Below are 20267 nucleotides of genomic sequence, written 5' to 3' on the forward strand. Positions count from 1 at the left end.
ACTGGTTGTAAATCAAGTTCTGCAGTGTTAGGGATATACGTACAAAGAGAAGAAACCAAAAAATACACAAAATCATTTCAGAGTAAGATGACCAAGAACAAAATCTTAATAAATATCTTCTAAACAAGTCAAGACTGTTGGTATATATGTGGAATTTTTCTAATGTAACTTGCCTAATTTAGTCTTATTTTCACAAAATTAACATTGTTGGCTTCTATTTTTTTTCCTAACTTTTCATAGGTATCCTTTTGCATTATCCAAAAGCTCCATGTATACAGTGGGGGCCCCTCATACATGGCCACATATTGTGGCCGCCTTGGTTTGGCTCATAGACTGCATCAAGGTATTTGATTTTTCATTTTAAAATGTATATATAGGAAAGATTTTTTTTTTTCCTTGAGATAGTATTATTTCTCTCTCAGTCTGTCTTTTGCCAGTTATCTTAAAGTCTACATCTGTTTTCATTTTTCAAAGCACATTTGATTTTAAATTCTTCAGACTATTAACAAATGCTTCTCGAGGTGAGAGGAATTACCACATTGGCAAGGAAATTATTTGTTTTTGCGAGGTTTTAAAGCTTTAAAAAAAAAAGTAGGAAATTATTTCCCCCATTATATACATAACATTACTTTGGTTTTTTTCCCTTTTTTAATTAAAATCCATATGCATTGCAAAAAGTTTTGGAAAATACAGAAATACACAGAAAGTGATATACCCATAATCCCACAACTCAGAGACAACAATTTAAAACATTTCCTTGGGCTATAGTTTTAAAGGTGCCTTTTTTGCTGCACAAATTATGTGGGTTTTTCTTTTTAACTTTTGATATATATATTGACAAATTTCCCTTCAGAAAACTTGCACCAGTTAAAAGCTCCTCAGCAATGTATGAGCATATGCATTTTCCGAAAACATTGTTTTAAAATCTTTACCATTTGAAAGGTGAAAAAATAGCTTGTTTAATATATATATTATTAAAGCAATTGTCTTTTTGTATGGTTTGTCATTGATATTTCTTGTGGGTTTTTTTGGTCCTATTATGTATATTTTAATCTTTATAAATTAAACTGCTTATATATTAAGTTTATCAATATTTTAAATGAACAAGTGAAAACTTTTTCATATTTGCAATCTTTTTCTCAACTTGAACATATTTCACACTTATTACAACTGCCTATTTGTGTCTTTTGCCATTTTTCTATTTTCTTATTGATTTGTAGGAGCACCAAAAAGAGTCAAACTGGGGTAATTAGCTCGTATGGATATGGTACAAATATTTTTTCCCTTTTGATTTATGTGCTGTATTTTGACTGTTGAGAAATACAGATCTTTATCTAGTCTAATTCAGTCTCTCATAGTTTCCGAGTTCCTGTCCTTAGTGCTGGAATCCTTAAAACTAATACTGTCCTCCTGACATTCTCTTGTCCATTGACAGTCCCTTAACAAAATATAGGCAGGCACTAAGTGGATGGATTTTTGACCCAGAAGACATCTCAGTACTTTCAGCACCACCATTGTCAAGATAAGAGTAGAAATCCAATACCATTTTACTGAACTTAATGTATAACATCTGTGCATTCAGTTTGTCTCTCCTCAGCGATATCCATCGACATTGGGTAACTACCTCTCTTTTCCCACCACCAAATACTCCTGTTGTCAATAGAACACTTTACCCTTGTTTCACTAAACAACTTATGTCATTCTTTTGTGGTTAGGAGACAGCATTTCCACAGTGATGCAGGAGCTCATGGAGTACCTGCTTTGGCTTCTGTTGGGGAGGGACCTCTTGAGATGCCTCCAACTCTATTATATAGGTTGAAATTTCCTCTTTGCTATCTTGGTTTGCTTGAGGTGGTAGAACTGAACACTATAAGAATCAATGAGAGATTGTAAGAATCAATGAGACATCATAGGTTTCTTGTTCTAATTATCTTTCCCACTTAACAGAATCCTAAAAATTTAGCCAGATTTAGGATGGCCTCCTTTAGTCTCTGATGTTAAAAAAAAAAAAAAAAAGATTCTTCCACTTTTTTACCTATTTTTATTACTTCTTTGTATTTAAATAATCTTTATTGTTTCCTTCGTTCTGCTAACTTTGGACTTACTTTGGTCTTTCTAGTTTCTTGAGGTGTAAATTTAGGTTCTTATTTAGGATCTTTCTGTTTCCTTGATGTATGCATTTATAGCTACAAACTTCCCTCTTTAAGCTGCTTTTGCTACATCCCATAAGTTTGATATGTTGTGTTTCCATTTTCATTTGTCTCAAGATACTTTTTCATTTCCCCTTCAATTTCTGATTTGTTACATTGGTTGTTCATGAGAGTGATGTTTAACTTCCATGTTCCCATGACTTTTCCACTTTTCCTCCTATTGTTGATTTCTACTTTCATACCATTTTGGTTAGAGAAGATACTTGGTATGACTTCTTCTTTAATCATACTAAGACTTGTTTTATGACTTAACATATGATCTCTCCTAGAAAATTTTCCTTGTACTCATGAGAAGAATGTATATTTTGCTATTGTTGGATATGTTTTATATATGTCTGTTGAGTCCATTTGGTCTGTAGTGTTGTTCAAATTGCTATTTATTTATTCTCTGGATGATCTCACCATTGTTAAGAGTGTGGTATTAGGGGCACCTGGGCGGCTCAGTCATTAAGCGTCTGCCTTTGGCTCAGGTCATGCTCCCAGGGTCCTGAGATCAAGCCCCGCATCGGGTTCCCTGCTCCGCGGGAAGCCTGCTTCTCCCTCTCCCTCTCCCTCTCCCCCTGCTTGTGTTCCCTCTCTCGCTGTGTCTCTCTCTGTCAAATAAATAAAATCTTTAAAAAGAAAAAAAATTTTTTAAAAAAAGGAGTGTGGTATTAAAGTCTTCCAACTATTATTGTATTGCTGTTATTTCTTTTTTTTTCTTTATTTTTCCTTTTTTCTTTTTTTTTTTAAAGATTTTATTTATTTGACAGAGAGAGACACAGCAAGAGAGGGAACACAAGCAGGGGGAGTGGGAGAGGGAGAAGCAGGCCTCCTGCGGAGCAGGGAGCCCGATGTGGGGCTCGATCCCAGGACCCTGGATCATGACCTGAGCCGAAGGCAGACGCTTAACAACTGAGCCACCAGGCGCCCCTGCTGTTATTTCTTTTAGTTCTTTTAGTATTTGCTTTATATATTTAGGTGCTCCCATGTTGGTTGCATAAATATTTATAAATGTTTTATCTTCTTGATGGATTGACCCTTTTATCATTATATAATGACCTTTGTCGTCTCTTTCTACCACTTTTCATTTTTTGGTTTTTTTTAAGATTTTATTTATTTATTTATTAGATAGAGCACAGCAGGTGAGAGGGAGAGGGAGAAGCAGGCTCCCTGCTGAGCAGGGAGCCCGATGCGGAACTCGATCCCAGGACCCTGGGATCATGACCTGAGCCGAAGTCAGAGGCTTAACAACTGAGCCCTCCATATCCCTCTACCACTTTTCATTCAAAGTCTATTTTGCCTGGTATATCTTTTTCATCCCTTCACTCTCAGTCTGGATCTCTAAAACTAATGTGAGTCTCTTGTAGGCAGCCTATTTTTGGATCTTGTTTTTGTCCATTCAGTCATTCTGTGTCTTTGGTTGGAAAGTTTAATCCATTTACACTTAATTATCCATTGATAAGGACTTACTGCCATTTGTTCATAGTTTTCAGACCATTTTGTAGATCTGTTGTTCTGCTTGGTTCTTATTCTACTATCTTCTTTTGAAATTTGATGATATTTGGTATCAGCATACTTTGACTATCATTTTTATGTATCTATTTCATGTTTTTCCCTTGTAGTTATCATAAGACTTACATAAAATATCTTTAAAACTATAACATTCAGGGTGCCTGGATAGTTCAGTCGGTTAAGCGTCCAACTCTTGATCTCCGCTCAAGTCTTGATCTCAGGGTCATGAGTTCAAACCCCACATTGGGCTCCATGTTGGGTGTAGAGCCTAATTTAAAAAACAAAAACAAAAATAACAGCTATAACATTCTATTTTAAACTGATAGCTTCAATAACATTCATAAATTTTACACTTTCACTTCTCCCTTTTACATTTTAGGTTATTGATGTTACAGTTTACATACTTTTTTATATTGTGTTTCCAATAACAGGTTATTGATGTTACAGTTTACATACTTTTTTATATTGTGTTTCCAATAACAGGTTATTGATGTTACAGTTTACATACTTTTTTATATTGTGTTTCCAATAACAGGTTATTGCAGTTATAGTTCTTTTTAATACATTTATTTTTTAACTATTAAGCTAGAGTCATAAGTGAATTACACACCACCATATTAGAAAAGCAGACTTTGTATGTTTATTGTTACTAGTGAGTTTTACATTACCTTCATATGTTTTTACAATGTTAATTAGCACCTTTTGCTTCCACTCAAATAACTCCCTGTAACTTTCCTTGTAAGGCAGGTCTTGTGGTGGTGAACTCCCTCAGCGTTTATTTTGGAAAGTCTATATCTCTCCTTCATTTCTGAAGGGCAGTTTTGCCAGATACAGTATTTTGGGTTGACGGTTTTTTCCTTTCAGTATTTTAAATATGCCATCCCTTTCTCTCCTGGCCTAAAAAGTTTCTATTGAGAATTCCACGAATAGTCTTATGGGGGTTTTCTTGTATGTAACTTCTCCCTTCTCTCTTGCTGCTTTCAAAATTCTTTGTCTTGATTTTTGACAATTTAATTTTAATATGTCTCAACATAGCCCTGTTTGGGGTCCTGTGGGCTTCGTGGATCTGGATGTCCATTTTTCTTCCTACATTTGGGACTTATTGCTTTAAGTCTCCTATTGCTTTATACTTTCTTTTTATACTTTATACTTTCATCTCATTGCTTTAAGTCTCTTATTGCTTTATACTTTCTGTGCCTTTCTCTTTCTCTTCTCTTTTTGAGATTCCCATAATGCAGATACTGTATCATTTGATGATGATCCATAAGTCCCATAGGCTTTCTTCACTCTTTTTCATTCTTTTTTTCTGTTTCTGTGACTGGATAATTTCAAATGTCCTGTCCTCTAGCCCACTGACTACTTTTTCTGCATGGTTGACTTTGCTTTGGAAGTTCTCTGTTTAATTCTTTAGATCAGTCTTTTTTTTTCAGCTCTCATTTGTTTGATTCTTTTTTTTTTTTTAATTTCTCTTTGTTGAATTTCTTGTTTTGTTCATACATTGTTTTCTAATTTTGTTTAGTATGTTCTTATAGTTTACTAAACATCTTTGAGAGGATTATTCTGAATTAGTTCATAGATCTCCATTTCTGTAGGGTTAGTTATTGGAGCTTTATTAGTTTCCTTTAGTAGAGTCATGTTTACCTTATTTTTCATGATCCTGATTCCTTATGATGGTACCTGCAAATTTGAGTAAGTGGTCTCTTCTTCCACATTTGACAGGTTCTCTTTGGTAGAGACAGTTCTTTACCAGTCAGCTCAGATGGGGGTTTAGATGTATCAGCTGGTAACGTACTTGGGCAGGTGGGGCTTATATCAGGGTTTAGTTTTGGGAAAGGTCACTGCCCAAGCTGTGAGGTTAGGGGAGAGGGGGAAGTGCTACTGTCTGAGAACGGTTCCCTGCCCAAATGAGATTATAGGTTAGGCGCCACGATCTCCTGGATAGTTGGGACTGAGTACCATACTCAGCAATAGGCAGTGCTGTAAATTAGCTTCCCTGCCCTCATGGTGCAACAGAACAGCCCCAAAGCCTGCATGGCTTGTTTAGAGTCACAAACCAATGGTATGAGTATGTGCTGAATTCCCTGAATAGAAGGAGCCACCACTGGTTTTGCTCTACATACAAGGAAGGCCATGAGCTGTGCTCTCCAAATGTCACTGTAAGTAGGGCTGTAGGATGGGCTACACAGCATCGCATATGCTCTGGTTAGGTTTCCTGGTCAGGCAGGCTGAAGGCTGTAAAAAGCAGCAGGCAAAACTGCAATTTAGTTTCCACACCTGGGAGGGGGCCCTCATACATGCTTCAAGATTAGAAAGGCTCTTGTTTGGGGTTCAAATTAAGCGGAACTCCAAATTCCCTGGCCTAACAAGGCCACCATCCCAGCCCTGCAGATGATAGGGCCACCAGCCAGACTCTCCACTCCAATGCCACTCTAATCAGAGTTGTCAGGTAGGTTACACATATACCCAGGTGCTCTGGTTAGGTTTTTCTGGTCAGGTGGGCCTGGAGACTGTATTCAGCTTTGGACAGCACCATAAATTATCTTCCCTGTCCCCCTGGAGCTTCAGACCAAGCCTCATGACCAGCAAGGCTTTTTGGGAATCAAATCAGAGAGAATTGCATGCTTAACTCCCCAGATAACAGGGCTACTGTCTTGGGTCTGCAGAAGCAGAGCCACTGAGCAGGTTCTCCACTCAACTGCTGCTGTACCTGGGGCTAGAGGGTGAGCTATTGAGATTCCCATGAGCTCTGGTAAGGTTTCCTGATTAGCAGGGTTGGAGGCTATATTCAGCAGTGGGCAGGGCTATGGATTAGATTCCCTACCAGAATGGAGTAAAGAGACAGAACAGACCCCAAGACTGGCAAGATTCTTCTCGGGAAGCTAATCAGGCAAACCTGGGCACCAGACTCCAGCCAGATGGGGTTGCTGACTTGGCTCTGCAGATGATCAAAGCCCCAGCCGAGCTCTTTTCAACTGTTATATGAGTCTTATATGAGTATCTTTGGAATAGGAAAGAAGTAGATATGGCAAGCAACTCCGGGCTAAGAACGTAGGAATCTGATATGTAAGTCCTAGGATAAGAAAAATTAATGAAATATTTTTAGCAGAAACTGCATTCTCCTTTTCATTCCTAATGCATGGTGCTTTTCTTAGAAGCTTAGTGTGCATTATACTAGATATACATTTACATCTTTACATTTCATATCAGTTTCATTTACACTCTAGTTATTTTTTCATGTTTGGAAGGTGGTATTTTTAAAACAATTTATAAGGGCGTCTGGGTGGCTCAGTTGGTTGAGCGGCTGCCTTCGGCTCAGGTCATGATCCTGGAGTCCCGGGATCGAGTCCCATGTCGGGCTCCCTGCTCAGCAGGGAGTCTGCCTCTCTCTCTGACCCTCCCCCCTCTCATGCTCTCTATCTCATTAAAGAAAAAAAAAAAAAAAAATTATAAAAACAGGTGCTCCAAAATGGAATTTATTTGCCTTAAAAACCTTTAGCAATTTTCCTTTATAAACATCTGACTGTTTTTGCTGTAATGTATTATCACTTTCAAGCTTAAACAATTCTGTTTCTGAGTATTTCATATTGTAACGAATCTGAAGTTCATTTTATACACACTGAAGCAGTCTGTGGATAACATTTAAGCACCAAACTTGAGTTCATAGAAAAGAAATAATCCTTTTTGGTTCACCTTTTATGTGGCAGTTTTTTTTTTTTAGATTCTCAGAGTTGCATTAAAATGTGTGTATATGCTCTTAATGAATTAATAGTAGCATAAAGATCAGCATATTTAATAGAACTAAATATGGAATCCATCCTTTTTTAATTCTAATGGATTTAGTTACTAAAATATTAGAAGGATTACATTTTAATGCTCAATAAAATGACCTCTCTAGAGACTTTGTCATGCAGTAATGTAAATGCTTCTAAAAATGACACTAAAACAAATGTTACAAAACATGAAAGCTATGTGTTTTTCTCACATTTTATCAACTTAAATATGTTGCTTGTGTACTTACTAGTTACATAATGCCATGAAAGAAAGCTCACCTTTATTTGATGATGGACAGCCTTGGGGAGAAGAAACTGAAGATGGAATTATGCATAATAAGGTACCTTACATTACCACGAACATTATAGTTATCTTGGTATTATTAACTGTGTAACTATTGAAATTAATATAGTCGGGCGCCTGGGTGGCTCAGTGTCTGCCTTTGTCTCAGGTCATGATCCCAGGGTCCTAGGGCAAGCTCTGCCCCAGGCTCCCTGCTCAGCAGGGGCTCTGCTTCTCTCTCTGCCCCTGCCCCCGCTTGTGCGTGCACGCGCACGCACGCACTGTCTCTCTCTCTCGCAAAAATAAATAAAAATATTTTTTAAAAAAAGAAATTAATATACTCTTTAGTGGAGTCTTTTTGCTTCCCAAAAAACTTCTAAAATTGAATTTTTTTTAACATAAATAGATTTATTCTTGGAATCACATTGTCATTTCTTAAAATTAAGTAGGCATAGAAATTTAAAATGGTAACTAAGTGGGCCACTTGGGTGGCACAGTTGGTTAAGTGTCCAACTCAGGTCATGATCTCCGGGTCATGGGATCAGGTCCCGCATCTGGCTCCACACTCAGCTTGGATTCTGCTTGAGACTTTTTCCCTCACCCCTGCTCCTCCTCTCACATGTGCAGCCACATGCTTGCGTAGTCACTCGCTCTCTCTCTCTCTCTCTCTAAAATAATCTTTTTTAATAAAATGTTAAGTAAGTAAAAAATGCACGGAAATTGGAATTAAATCATAACATGTTACTGTTTTGTATATAAATGTAACATTTCTTTTCTCCCGTACCTTTTAGAATGAAGATATCAATACTGGCAACATAAGTCTTTGAGTCTTAAATATTACATGTGGGTCTTATGTTTTGTTTTGGCCTTTTATTTAGGCATATTACCACTTAGATCTGAGTTACCACTTCCAAAAGGGATTGAGATAAAAGTAAACATGGTCTAAGTTGGTTCCCAAGCCATACTTTATTGGAGCCTAAACTATGTAACTGACCCCACCCTATTTCCTAAAATAAGCAAATTTATGTGTCTAAATAGAGCAAACACCAACTCCAAGGAATAGATTTATAATATTGAGGTTAAACATTAATGTGCCCTAGCACATGTAAAAGATCGATCACCATGCATGTCCCTAAAAAGAAAAACTATTTTCTGTGCTAATTCTAATCTACACTCTTTGGAGCATTTGACATTAAAAAAAAAAAAAAAAAAAAAAAGTGGCAAAGAACTTTAGTCTCATTTTTTATTACTACTTTTCATTACTTTTTTTTTTTTTTTTTAAACAGAGTAACCATACCTTTTACTATTTCAGCAATGTCCCCTGCTGGAGAAGCAGTTAGAAAGCCTTTGATCCTACTCTTGAGAGAACTCTCCTCCCATGTTGCAATATGTGCACTGGACTAAATTTATCTGTACCTCATTTTGCAGCCAAATACAACACTTGTTAAATATTAAATTTTTTGACGTTTATCCTACAGGTTAAACCAGTAAGTTATTCTTGCTATTTTAGCTATTATTTCAAATAACAATATAAAGGGCAGCACTTTGGAAATTATAAAGTGCTGCTCTGTATAGAATATTATAAAAAAATATTTTAAAGAAGGTTATCAAAGTGCCCAATTTCACCAAATTATGAGCCTCACCTTTGTGGATCCAGAAACTCAATTTGTTAGTAGCAGAGCATTTGACTGCAGAAATTTAATTTGTTTTTTAATCTGCAAAATCAAAATTAACAAAGCTTAAACTGATTCACTGTCACCAAATTCACAAGAGACTGATCTGAAATAGAATGAAAATGTATTATTTTATCATCAGTGGTATACCTTTCCAGTTACAGGAATACTCATACTGCCTATTCAGGGTAACCTTTCCATATCAACCAAGTAATACAAAGGTTGGTTAGTTGGCGGAGAATCAGCACAAAGGGAATTGGTTTGTCTTGAGGGATATTTATTTATCAGCCATCCTCACCTCCTGACAAAGCATGCATCTTCAGTGACCGAAACACCTCATAACTGCAGAATATAGTGTTACTTTCTCTTGGATAAATATTAAGAATGCTAATATTCTGCTATTTGGATCTCTACTAACCATGCCATTTTTTTAGACTGAAGTTACAGTGTAACTATAGCCTTCATTCTGATTTTCACAGCTAGACTTAGTTTAATTGGACTTAGATCATCATCAGTTCATTTAAGTTTTTCATAAGGTTGATTGCATAAAGATGAATGTGCATTTTATGTTGAATTATATTTATTAATAAGCTTCCTTGTTTGACCTCAAAATTCTGGAGGTATGGTTTCTTTACCGTTTACTAATTTTAACCTTTATCCAAATTTAAGTGTTCTTTATTATCCTCATTCACATTAGAAGTAGCAGACGGAGTAAGTCTGTGCAGCATAATTAATTATATATCCTAGGTTTGTGTCTCATTTATAGTTCTTATAACTACTTAGTATTCCTGACTTTTTTTTAATTCAAATTTAAATTTTCACTTAGAAAAATGAAACAAACTAAATAGAGAATAATAGCTTTTTTTCCTTAATGTGCTTAACCCAATCAGTTGTTTTTGGACTACACCATAAAATGCTATGAGAGTTTCATGACTGGTGCTGACAGTTTTGAAGAGATGAATGCAGAGTTGCAGTCAAAGTTGAGTAAGTGTTCTCATTCCTAGTGTGCTTGCTTAGTCATGTATTAAACTCTGTTCGTGGAGTTGTAGCTCATTTTACCACACCCAGTGTTTATATGAGCTACTCTAAATGTGTTGGATGCCTACTAATTTTTGTCTTCATTGTTTCTTTGGTGAAGAGAAGTGATAGTTAAGCAGAAGAATACCAATTTTGGAGTCAGACCTGAGGCAAAACCTCTTCCTGGCTACATGACTTTAATAGATTACTTAACCTGTCTAACAAAGTTTTGCAAGATTAGGTGGCCATGTACATAAAGTATCAAACACACTACCAGGAACACAGAAGATAATCAGCGAATGTTATTCCTATGATATTCTTGCTTTACTGTTTGAGAAATTAAAGTACCAATTAATCAAAAGACCTAAGGTCCCTTCAAAATGTGTGGCACACAGTTAATGGACTATTATATTTCCAAAGAAAGAAATTGTTTATGTTTCCACTCTATTTTAACCTAGGGACATTCAGTGTTTACTAGCTAACTCTAAAATGTTCCAGAGGAATTAATTTAATTGTTTTTTTCTTTTATTGAAATAGTCTTATATGTAAAATGGTAGAATGGTGGGTAAAACAGATAAATTTAAGATGTGTAAAACTGTTTCTCCAATGAAATCAATCAAAACAGGAGACTATCACCTTGCCAGTATTGGCACAAAAGGTAAAAACATTTCTCCTATGTTCCCATTGGACATATCTTCCTGAACTAATAGGACAATTTCAGCTTGTCGACATAAGAAAAGGAGCAAGGTAAATGAAGTTTCATTTTGAAAGAGGAAAATTCATAGTGATCTAATATAAAAAGCAGTTAGTGAATTCATTTACTCACACAGTATTTATTGTATATCTACAGTGGGCAAGCCACTATTTAGGCACAAAGGATAGAGTAATGAATAAGAGATAGAAAATCCCTGCCCTGTGAGGTTACCTCTACTACAGAAAATAATCAAATAAACAACTATAAATCAAAGGTTGATAAGTGCTATGAAGAAAAATAAAGCAAGTAAGAGGGTAGAAAGTGTAGTGAAGGGAAAGGTTTGCTATTTTAGAGGGTAGGATATCCTTAACTGGTAGCATTTTGAGCAGAGACCAAGAAGGAAGTAAGGAGACAGCAATGGTGAAGACCTGGGGAAAAATGTTTCTAGGCAGAATTGAGATCTTACTAAGTTTTGGGGTTTTCTCTCCAGAGGATTTATTTAATGTTGATGCTTCCAAGCTGGAATCATTAGCAGCAAAAAACAAAGCATTGAATGAACAGATTGCAAGATTGGAACAAGAAAGAGAAAAAGAACCGGTTAGTAAACATGCTTATTTCATCAATAGGCTTATATACTTAGCTCTTTTGGACTCTTGGATCTCCTTAAAGAATACCAGCTGTTTCTTTATTAAAAAATAAATAAAATAACAAAATAAGCTTCTTAAAAATTAATTTTTTTACATAGGATAAAACTCCCCATGAAAACATGTTTGGTATCTCTAGAGCTTTGTTTTCCCTTGTGATCTATCAGTCTTGAACTAATGGTGTTCAGAATATGATGAAAGAGTCTTACCTATTTACATAAGACCAAAAAGATCTTTTGAACAAGATCCCCATGTTATATACCTTTAGGGAGCACAATTTACAAGAAGTCCTGAGTTATGTAGTTAGTGAAAAGGGAATGGTGATAAGTGGGTTTATGTAATATACTGTATTCTAAGGGCTTTCTAAAAGCTAAATGATAATATCCAGATACCTAATTTTATTTTGGGTGTTATATTACTGAAGTGCCCAGACTGTTCTGTAAAATATCAGATTTTAAATGTTTGTGCTTTTTAATTCTGACCCTTGACTTTTTGTATCCCAAACTGACTTCCTGAAAAGTACATCTTCTTAATTAGGTAATAACAGCAAAGTTACCTTTTAGTTCTTTGGCTTCCTCTAAAAGAGATAGGAAATGCTAATACACCTTTTTCTAAGATGAATTTAAATAATATTGTGTTATTTTCAAGTAAAGGAATGGTTATCAATTAGAATAATATGGTTTTTTTTCTTTTAAAGAATCGTCTAGAGTCATTGAGAAAATTGAAAACTTCCTTACAAGCAGATGTTCAAAAATATCAGGCATACATGAGCAATTTGGAGTCTCATTCAGCCATTCTTGACCAGAAATTGAATGGGCTTGATGAAGAAATTTCTAGAGTAGGTAAGCACAACCAATGCTAAAAGAGGACATTCATACTGGAATGGGGACCTGCCTGGGTTTTAATCACATACAGAGACAGCTTTGTCATCCATATTGTTTTTCCTTTAATGGTGAATGGCTATAGCAGGCCACCAAGTTTTCAATGCCTTCTACATGTATTAGTTTTCTGAGGCTGCTATAAAAAAATACCACAAATTTGGTAGATTAGAACAATAGAAATTTGTTCTAAAGGCCAGAAGTCCAAAATTTATTATGGCCAAGCTTCCTCCAAAGACTCTAGGGGAGAATTCATTCCTTGTCTCTTCCAGCTTCTCTTATCTGATGGTATTCCTGAGCTTTTGGCCATGTCACTCCAATTTCTACCTTCATCTTCACATTGCCTTTTCTCTGTATGTGTGTCTCCTCTTCTGTTTGTGTCCATTTCTCATAGCCTCTATCTTTTAAGGACATTTATGATGGCATTTAGGACCCACTAGATAATCCAGGGCAATCTCATCTCAAAATATTTAATGTAATCATATCTGCAAAAACCCCTTTTCCAAATAAGGAGATGTTTACAAATTCCAGGGATTAGGATTTCATATGTTTGGGTGACCATTATTCAACCTGCTACATGTTTTCAGGTGTCTGATTTTTTAAAGCTAAAAGGGACCTAACCTAAAAACATATGCTGCCTAATATAAATATATATTCTATTCCACCTTGTAATTAATAAGCCAGATTCTTAATTCTCTGCTGGCTTCAGGCTGCTACAATGGTCTTATCCTCCCTCACTACCTTCTAAGCCACTTGGCAGCTTAAGCTGTTTGAAAAGTAAGATGGAGGGGCGCCTGGGTGGCTCAGTCATTAAGCGTCTGCCTTCGGCTCAGGTCATGGTCCCAGGGTCCTGGGATCGATCCCCACATCGGGCTCCCTGCTCGGCGGGAAGCCTGCTTCTCCCTCTCCCACTCCCCCTGCTTGTGTTCCGTCTCTCGCTGTGTCTCTCTCTGTCAAATAAATAAATAAAATCTTAAAAAAAAAAAAAGATGGAAATACTACAATTCTTTGGAAGCAAAAGCCCAATTAAAGAAAACATATTTATATCTTGTTTTTCTTAAGCACGTATCAATCATAATCATAAAATTGAAAATACTGTAACACATGGATTGATGTTTCTCTACTGCCAGAAGGAAAGCAACGTATTCATAAATCACAGAGCCATTGGATGGCAAAATGAATAACTCTATGGACCTATTGTACTATTTTTCTAGGTGTTTGTCTGCTTCAGTTTTATTCTTGTAGGATTTTACAGGCTGTGTCTGTCCCACATAGGATTTGTGTAGATAGTCCCTAGGATATTTGATTTAATGCTTAGTATTAGTAATATTAACCATCCATCAAGTCAAAGATAATTACATGGAGTATTTGCTTAAATCAGGTTATTTTTTTCCAAATAACTCTGATTACATATATTAGATTTTCTCTAAACCAAGCCTTTAAATAATTTACATTTGGCCCCTAATGTTTGTTCTCCATGATGACAAGAAACCATAGACTAATTTTTTATTATAGCAATATTTGTAATGCAATTAAATCAATACTTTATAATATTCTGTCTTCCTCATTGGTATTTATCAAGAGAATTTTCGTACTTCCTACTTTTCTTGTGAGAATTTTTTTCCCAGTAATTGCAAGCTAAAGAGGTGAGAGATATATTTTAGCGATCATTTGCCATTCCAGATTGATTTAGTTTGTGATAATAATTTGATAGCCTACGATGTTTTTGTTCTGAATATTTTAACTTTCATGATTATTTAAAGTCACTCATGGCCAAGAATCAAAGAGACCTATTAAAACTGTATGGAGACAGAAAGGAAAGGAAGGAAGGAAGAAAGAGAGAGAGAGAGAGAATAATGTACATTGTGGATTTTTTGTGCAGATTCCTGTGATAAATGTATAAAATTTTACTTCAGCTATTTTTATTTTGAGCTCAAGTGTGGAACTTTCCAAGTACAGTGCTACAAATGAGTTATAACAAAGCCAAGATCTTGATCCTGTCAGCCCATGGAATGATTGTCTTGGCCCCTTTGGTCATGCATATTCTCATCCATCTACCCCAGCCTGCTTAAAAGTACTATCCTATTGGGGCGCCTGGGTGGCTCGGTCGTTAAGCGTCTGCCTTCGGCTCAGGTCATGATCCCAGGGTCCTGGGATCGAGCCCCGCGTCAGGCTCCCTGCTTGGCGGGAAGCCTGCTTCTCCCTCTGCCACTCCCCCTGCTTGTGTTCCCTCTCTCGCTGTGTCTCTCTCTTCAAATAAATAAATAAAATCTTTTAAAAAAAAAAGAAAAGTACTATCCTATTCTTTATAAGCTATGAATAACAGGTTGGAAAACACCATCCTGTATAACCCCAAATATTTTAAGTTTGATAACTTTTCTTGCCCTTTGTATAATCATTTGCTGTTTGTAAGTACCATTTTGTCTTAGTAAAATAATATAGTCATTCTTGCTTACAAATTTTGGTAAATAGAGGGGTGCCTGGGTGGTACAGCCAGGTAAGCGTATGACTCTTGGTTTCAGCTCAGGTCATAATTTTGGGGTCCTGGGATCAAGATCAAGCCCCACATCAGACTCTGTGCTCAGTGTGGAATCTGCTTAAGATTCTCTCTCTCCCTCTGCCCCTCCCACCTGTACTTGCGTGTGCGCTCGCTCTCTCAAATAAGTCTTTAAAAAAAACAAACAAATTTTGGTAAATAGAGCAAGAACTTAACCGCTGTAGTGACTTAATATTTGATCAAACTACTGAAAATGTCAGTGAAATAAGAATAAAGTGATGTATTTGAACATAAATATTTTTATATTTGTGAAAAACTTGTGGGTTTTCTGACTTATTGCAGAGAATCATGCTGGAGTATTAAAAGCATTCGAAGTGGTCATTGGCAGACTATCCGTCTTAGGTGTAATAATTCTTAATCCTAGTCATTATGTGTGAGGCCATATTTTTTTCATGTAGCACTTTCTGAAAATCATGCAAGCCAATAAGGAAGTAAGTTTCTAACATAAAACTTTTATTGTATCATCTTTCAGGAATGTTATTACCAAAGTGGGATCAAATAGAATCACCCCCAAAAAGAGAAGAGAAAAATATACATGTAAATAACCTGGAAATTTAGACCTATTAATCAAGTCTCTTAAATAATGGCATCGGAGCACCTGACTGGCTCAGTTGGTAGAGTGTACGACTCTTGAGCTTGGGGTTGTGAGTTTGAGCCTACACTGGGTGTAGAGACTGAGTTAAAAAAATTAAAATCTGGTTCAGCAATGTTTTAAAAATAAATAAATAATGGCCTCAATTTCTTTGTAGGAATTGAAAGAACTTAACAAATTTGTTTTCTTTAATGCAGAACTAGAATATGAAACAATGAAACAGGAGAATACTCGCCTACAGAATATTGTCGATAACCAGAAGTACTCAGTTGCAGACATCGAGAGAATAAATCATGAAAGAAATGAACTGCAGCAGACCATTAATAAACTAACCAAGGACCTGGAAGCTGAACAACAGCAGTTGTGGAATGAAGAGCTAAAATATGCCAGAGGCAAAGAGGCGGTATGTCATACCATTTCCAGAGTGGCAACTTAGAGCTGACATTTGTAAAGGTCTATCCCTGTTAAGAAAAACTGAGTCGGTAGAATAAATTGGCTAAGAGTTAAAACTTTTTAACATTGACATTTTACTAAAACACACTCATCCCTTTATGTCAATTCTCTCAGTCAGATTTAAGGTAGACCGTACTTTTTAGCAGTGAACCAAGAAATAAGCAAAAATGTCTCTAAGTACATGAAAATAATGTTCATAAATCACATGCCTTTTATTCTAGAAGAGGATATGAGTCGATTCTTCATTTACCTAGTCACTATTCAAACATTTGTTTAACATCTGCTGTGTGCCACTTCCCATGCTGAGCTTAGAAGAATAAAGATAAAAAGACAGACTCTCCCCTCAAGAAACTTCCAATCTAGTTGATATGAGACCATGAGATCAGACCTCTAAAAAATGTTTGCACAGGGTATTAAGGAAGCATATAGTATTCCTAACCCAGATGTAGTGTCTGTGGTGTGGGAAGATATATGAGGTGATTTTTAGAAAGGTTTCCTTGAAGAGATAATACCTGAACTGAATTGGGAAGTGTAAGTAAGTTATCTTGGCAAGGGTAGGGGAGTCAGCAAACAAGTATATGGGAAAGCCCAAAGAGAAAATTGCGTGTTGTACTCTGACATCAGAATCTTTTCATATGGCTGGAGCTTAATAGCAAAGGATAGGGGCACAGCAAAAGAGAAGACTCAAGAGAAAAAGCACAGACCAGACAATAAAGATTCTTTTCATATTTAAAAGTTTGGGCTTTATTCTGAAAGCTCCAAGAAGCCCTTAAGATTTTTAAACAGATACTACATTTCAGAAAGATCTCATTTTTGGTCATGTGAAAAATGGATTGGAAGGGAGCAAAACAGATAAGGATCTGTGGCAGTAATGTGGTGAGAAGTTATGAGCTGAATTTAGATAATGCTAGTGGAGATTCAAAGAAGTGGGTGACTTCTGACTACTTAGGAGGTAGAGGGAATAAGACTTGATGAAAGACAAAGGGTGCATTCACAGTGTCTGGTTTGGGCAATGGGGCAAGCAATAGTACCGCTCACTCCAACATAGAAGAGAAATGGCCAGTCAGGAATAGAGATGGTATGCTGAACCTGTTATGTCCATGGGGCATTCTAATAGGCTATTGTTCTGTGAGTCTGAACCTCAGCATAAAATATGAGGGTTTGCATTGTAGACTAAGTAAAAATCAGAATGTATTGTGATTGAAACCACATGAGTAGATGAATTCACCAAGGAAGAATGCATAGGAGGAAGGGAGCACCAGCATCTTAAAGTGGACAAAGGTCCCTTAAGAGAGGCCTAAAATTAACTGAGGACTAGCCAGAGAGGTCAAGAGGACAGAAACTGAAAAAGGAAGTCAGGAAGGAATTAGCAGTATCAAAGGCAATAACGGGATTTAAAAGTTTCTGTCAGATTTGGTAACAGCAGTCACTAGTGACCTTCACCAGAATCAAAGTATTTGACTTCATTTCAGTTTTAGAGGTAGCACATTATCCTTGTAGATAACATTGTTGAGAAAGTGGGCATATTGGCCATATGAATTTCTAGATAAAGTTTATCTTTATTTTTGTTGGCAGTCCCTTATAAATATTCTATACTTCTGCCTTGCTAGCTGTGCACTCTTTACTCTTACCTTTTAATGTAGCTCTCAGTAGACAAGAACTTTTTCTTAATGATTTAGCATAATCATGAATGTGACACCAGTATATTCTAAAACAACAATAAGTTAACAGGTTGTCTAGGGACCAAATAATATTTTTCTATCAAATAGTTCCAAAGTGATTTTTTTCTGCTATATACACTATTGCATTCCTAAGAAAAATTATGTAAGTTAAGACTCTTTTAAGAAAAGGTAATAAATCGTGTCTTTCAAAGGGCTCTCTCTCTCTCTCTCTCTCTCTCTCTTTTTTAATGGAAAAAATAAACTAGAGAGTTTCAAAATTAAATTTTGAAGTTTTCTACCCTAGTATTTTCAGGTACAATGTTTGTTTATTGGTAGGTATAGTACTAAAATTTATACCTCACTGAGAAAAATTTACTCTCTGTTTTGCTCCAGAGGTAATGGCATTTTTTATCCTATTACTTCCAGCACTTTCCTTAATACATTATTTCTTATATTTATCACTATTGTTAAAATAAAAAAGTAGATCAAACAAAGCAGCTCTTTTTGCCCAAAGAGACAATATTGGTTTTTCATCCTGGTCACCTTATAAAGTACATTATAGGCATGATACAAATGGTTTCTTAATCAGTCAGGTTTTAACTATTTTGTATTTTTAAAAATCTGTATTTTGCATACCTACATATGTAATTTTTCATGTGCAGTAAACATTGCCTCCTTTTTTTAATCCCTGTCTCACCATACTTTTGCTTTGCCTTGACTATCTTTACTCCCTCATCCTAACCCTCTAGGTAATCTCTGTCCCTGTGTATTAAGGAGAAAGATAGACATTTATAAGAAGTAGACTGTAGGGGCACCTGGGTGGCTCAGTCATTAAGCATCAGGTCATGATCCCAGGGTCCTGTGATTGAGCCCCACATTGGGCTCCTTGCTCAGCGGGAAGACTGCTTCTCCCTCTCCCCCTCCCCTTGCTTGTGTTCCCTCTCTCGCTGTGTCTCTTTCTCTCTGTCAAATACATAATATCTTTTAAAAAAGAAGAAGTAGTAGACTGTAGTGGTGATCCCAAAAGTCTTTGAACCTAGAATTTGGTAAACCTGTATTTTAACCCTGGATTTTCCATCACATATCTGTGTGAACTCAGCATGTTATTTAACCTCTCATAGCCTTGGTTTCCTTATTAATAAAGTGAGGTATGGTTAAACTACATCAGTGAATCTGAAATGAGTTCCTTCAACAAACATTAATATATTTTATCTCTCAAGCACTGTGTGGGAATGGGGAAGTTATGAATCTCTGGACCAGGTGAGCTCTTGAGTTTAGTTGGCTAAGATTAGCTGTATAAATGCTATTCTTTATTTTGGAGGATCAGGCTGAAAGAAGAAAATTATATGGGAACTAGGTAAGCAGTGATCTGATTAGGGCAGAGTAAGCCATACACAGTGAGAAGAAAACCTTAGGGTACTAGATGAAAGAGATTAAAGAATGATAGCAGAATGCAAAAATTTAACATCAACATTTGATCCATCATCTTTTTTTCTGAATTAATTTTTATTCCACATGTCACCTCTGGCTGATAGTAGCCTTCTGGATCTCTATGTTGAAATAGAGAGCCAGCATCTGCTGATCAGGAAAATGTGTGATCAGTTTTCACTGTCTGAATTGCTTGTGGGAAGAATAAATGTGCCACACATTTGCTCTCCCTGCAATTAGACTGGTAAAGTGCATGGGCTTGTGAAAACTGTTTTCATTTAAATAAAATCCTAGTGAAGAACAGAAGCAACTACGTATAAAACCATTTAGTAAAAGAACAAACAGAGCTACACATTTTAGTAATCCCTGAAGAGCTACTATATTACAAATTAGAGTAGTTGAAATTATTTCCTGATTCATTAATAAGAATTCTTAAATTAGGGGCACCTGGCTGGCTCAGTCTGAAGATCCTGCGACTCTTGATCTTGGGGTCATGAGTTTGAGCCCCACTCTTGGTGTAGAGATTACTCAAATGAATAAATAAATAACTTTAAAAAATCTTAAGTGTAGTGCGCCTGGGTGGCTCAGTTGGTTAAGCGACTGCCTTCGGCTCAGGTCATGATCCTGGAGTCCCGGGATCGAGTCCCACATCGGGCTCCCTGCTCAGCAGGGAGTCTGCTTCTCCCTCTGACCCTCCTCCCTCTCATGCTCTCTGTCTCTCATTCTCTCTCTCGCAAATAAATAAAATCTTTAAAAAAAATCTTAAGTGTAATATATTAAGTAGCATTGCTTTTGAGAGCTGATAAATTTTTGGAAATTACAGATTAAGCAAGTTTCAATGGGTGCTCTTCCCTCATTGCATTCTTTCACTCAAAGTGTTCAGTTTTGTGGATAGGTAACAACGGTGAGAAAC

At 36.3% G+C, this 20267-nt stretch overlaps 1 protein-coding gene across 4 annotated transcripts in view; it reads left to right on the forward strand.

The window, feature by feature from the left end:
* NDC80 (NDC80 kinetochore complex component) overlaps nt 1-20267 on the forward strand; it is a 49594-nt gene that overhangs the window by 6644 nt on the left and 22683 nt on the right. For all 4 annotated transcript variants that reach the window (XM_045886977.3, XM_064577862.1, XM_064577860.1 and 1 more), the window contains exons 6-11: nt 241-343; nt 7726-7815; nt 10321-10414; nt 11632-11738; nt 12483-12627; nt 16010-16215. In XM_045886977.3, coding sequence (XP_045742933.2) covers nt 241-343; nt 7726-7815; nt 10321-10414; nt 11632-11738; nt 12483-12627; nt 16010-16215 — 745 coding nt within the window. The remainder of the gene's footprint in view (nt 1-240; nt 344-7725; nt 7816-10320; nt 10415-11631; nt 11739-12482; nt 12628-16009; nt 16216-20267) is intronic.

The sequence above is a fragment of the Mirounga angustirostris genome, unplaced genomic scaffold, assembly GCF_029215605.1.
Source record: "Mirounga angustirostris isolate CCGP_5_RB_7025 unplaced genomic scaffold, mMirAng1.0.hap1 SCAF_14, whole genome shotgun sequence".
Taxonomy (NCBI): Eukaryota; Metazoa; Chordata; class Mammalia; order Carnivora; family Phocidae; genus Mirounga; species Mirounga angustirostris.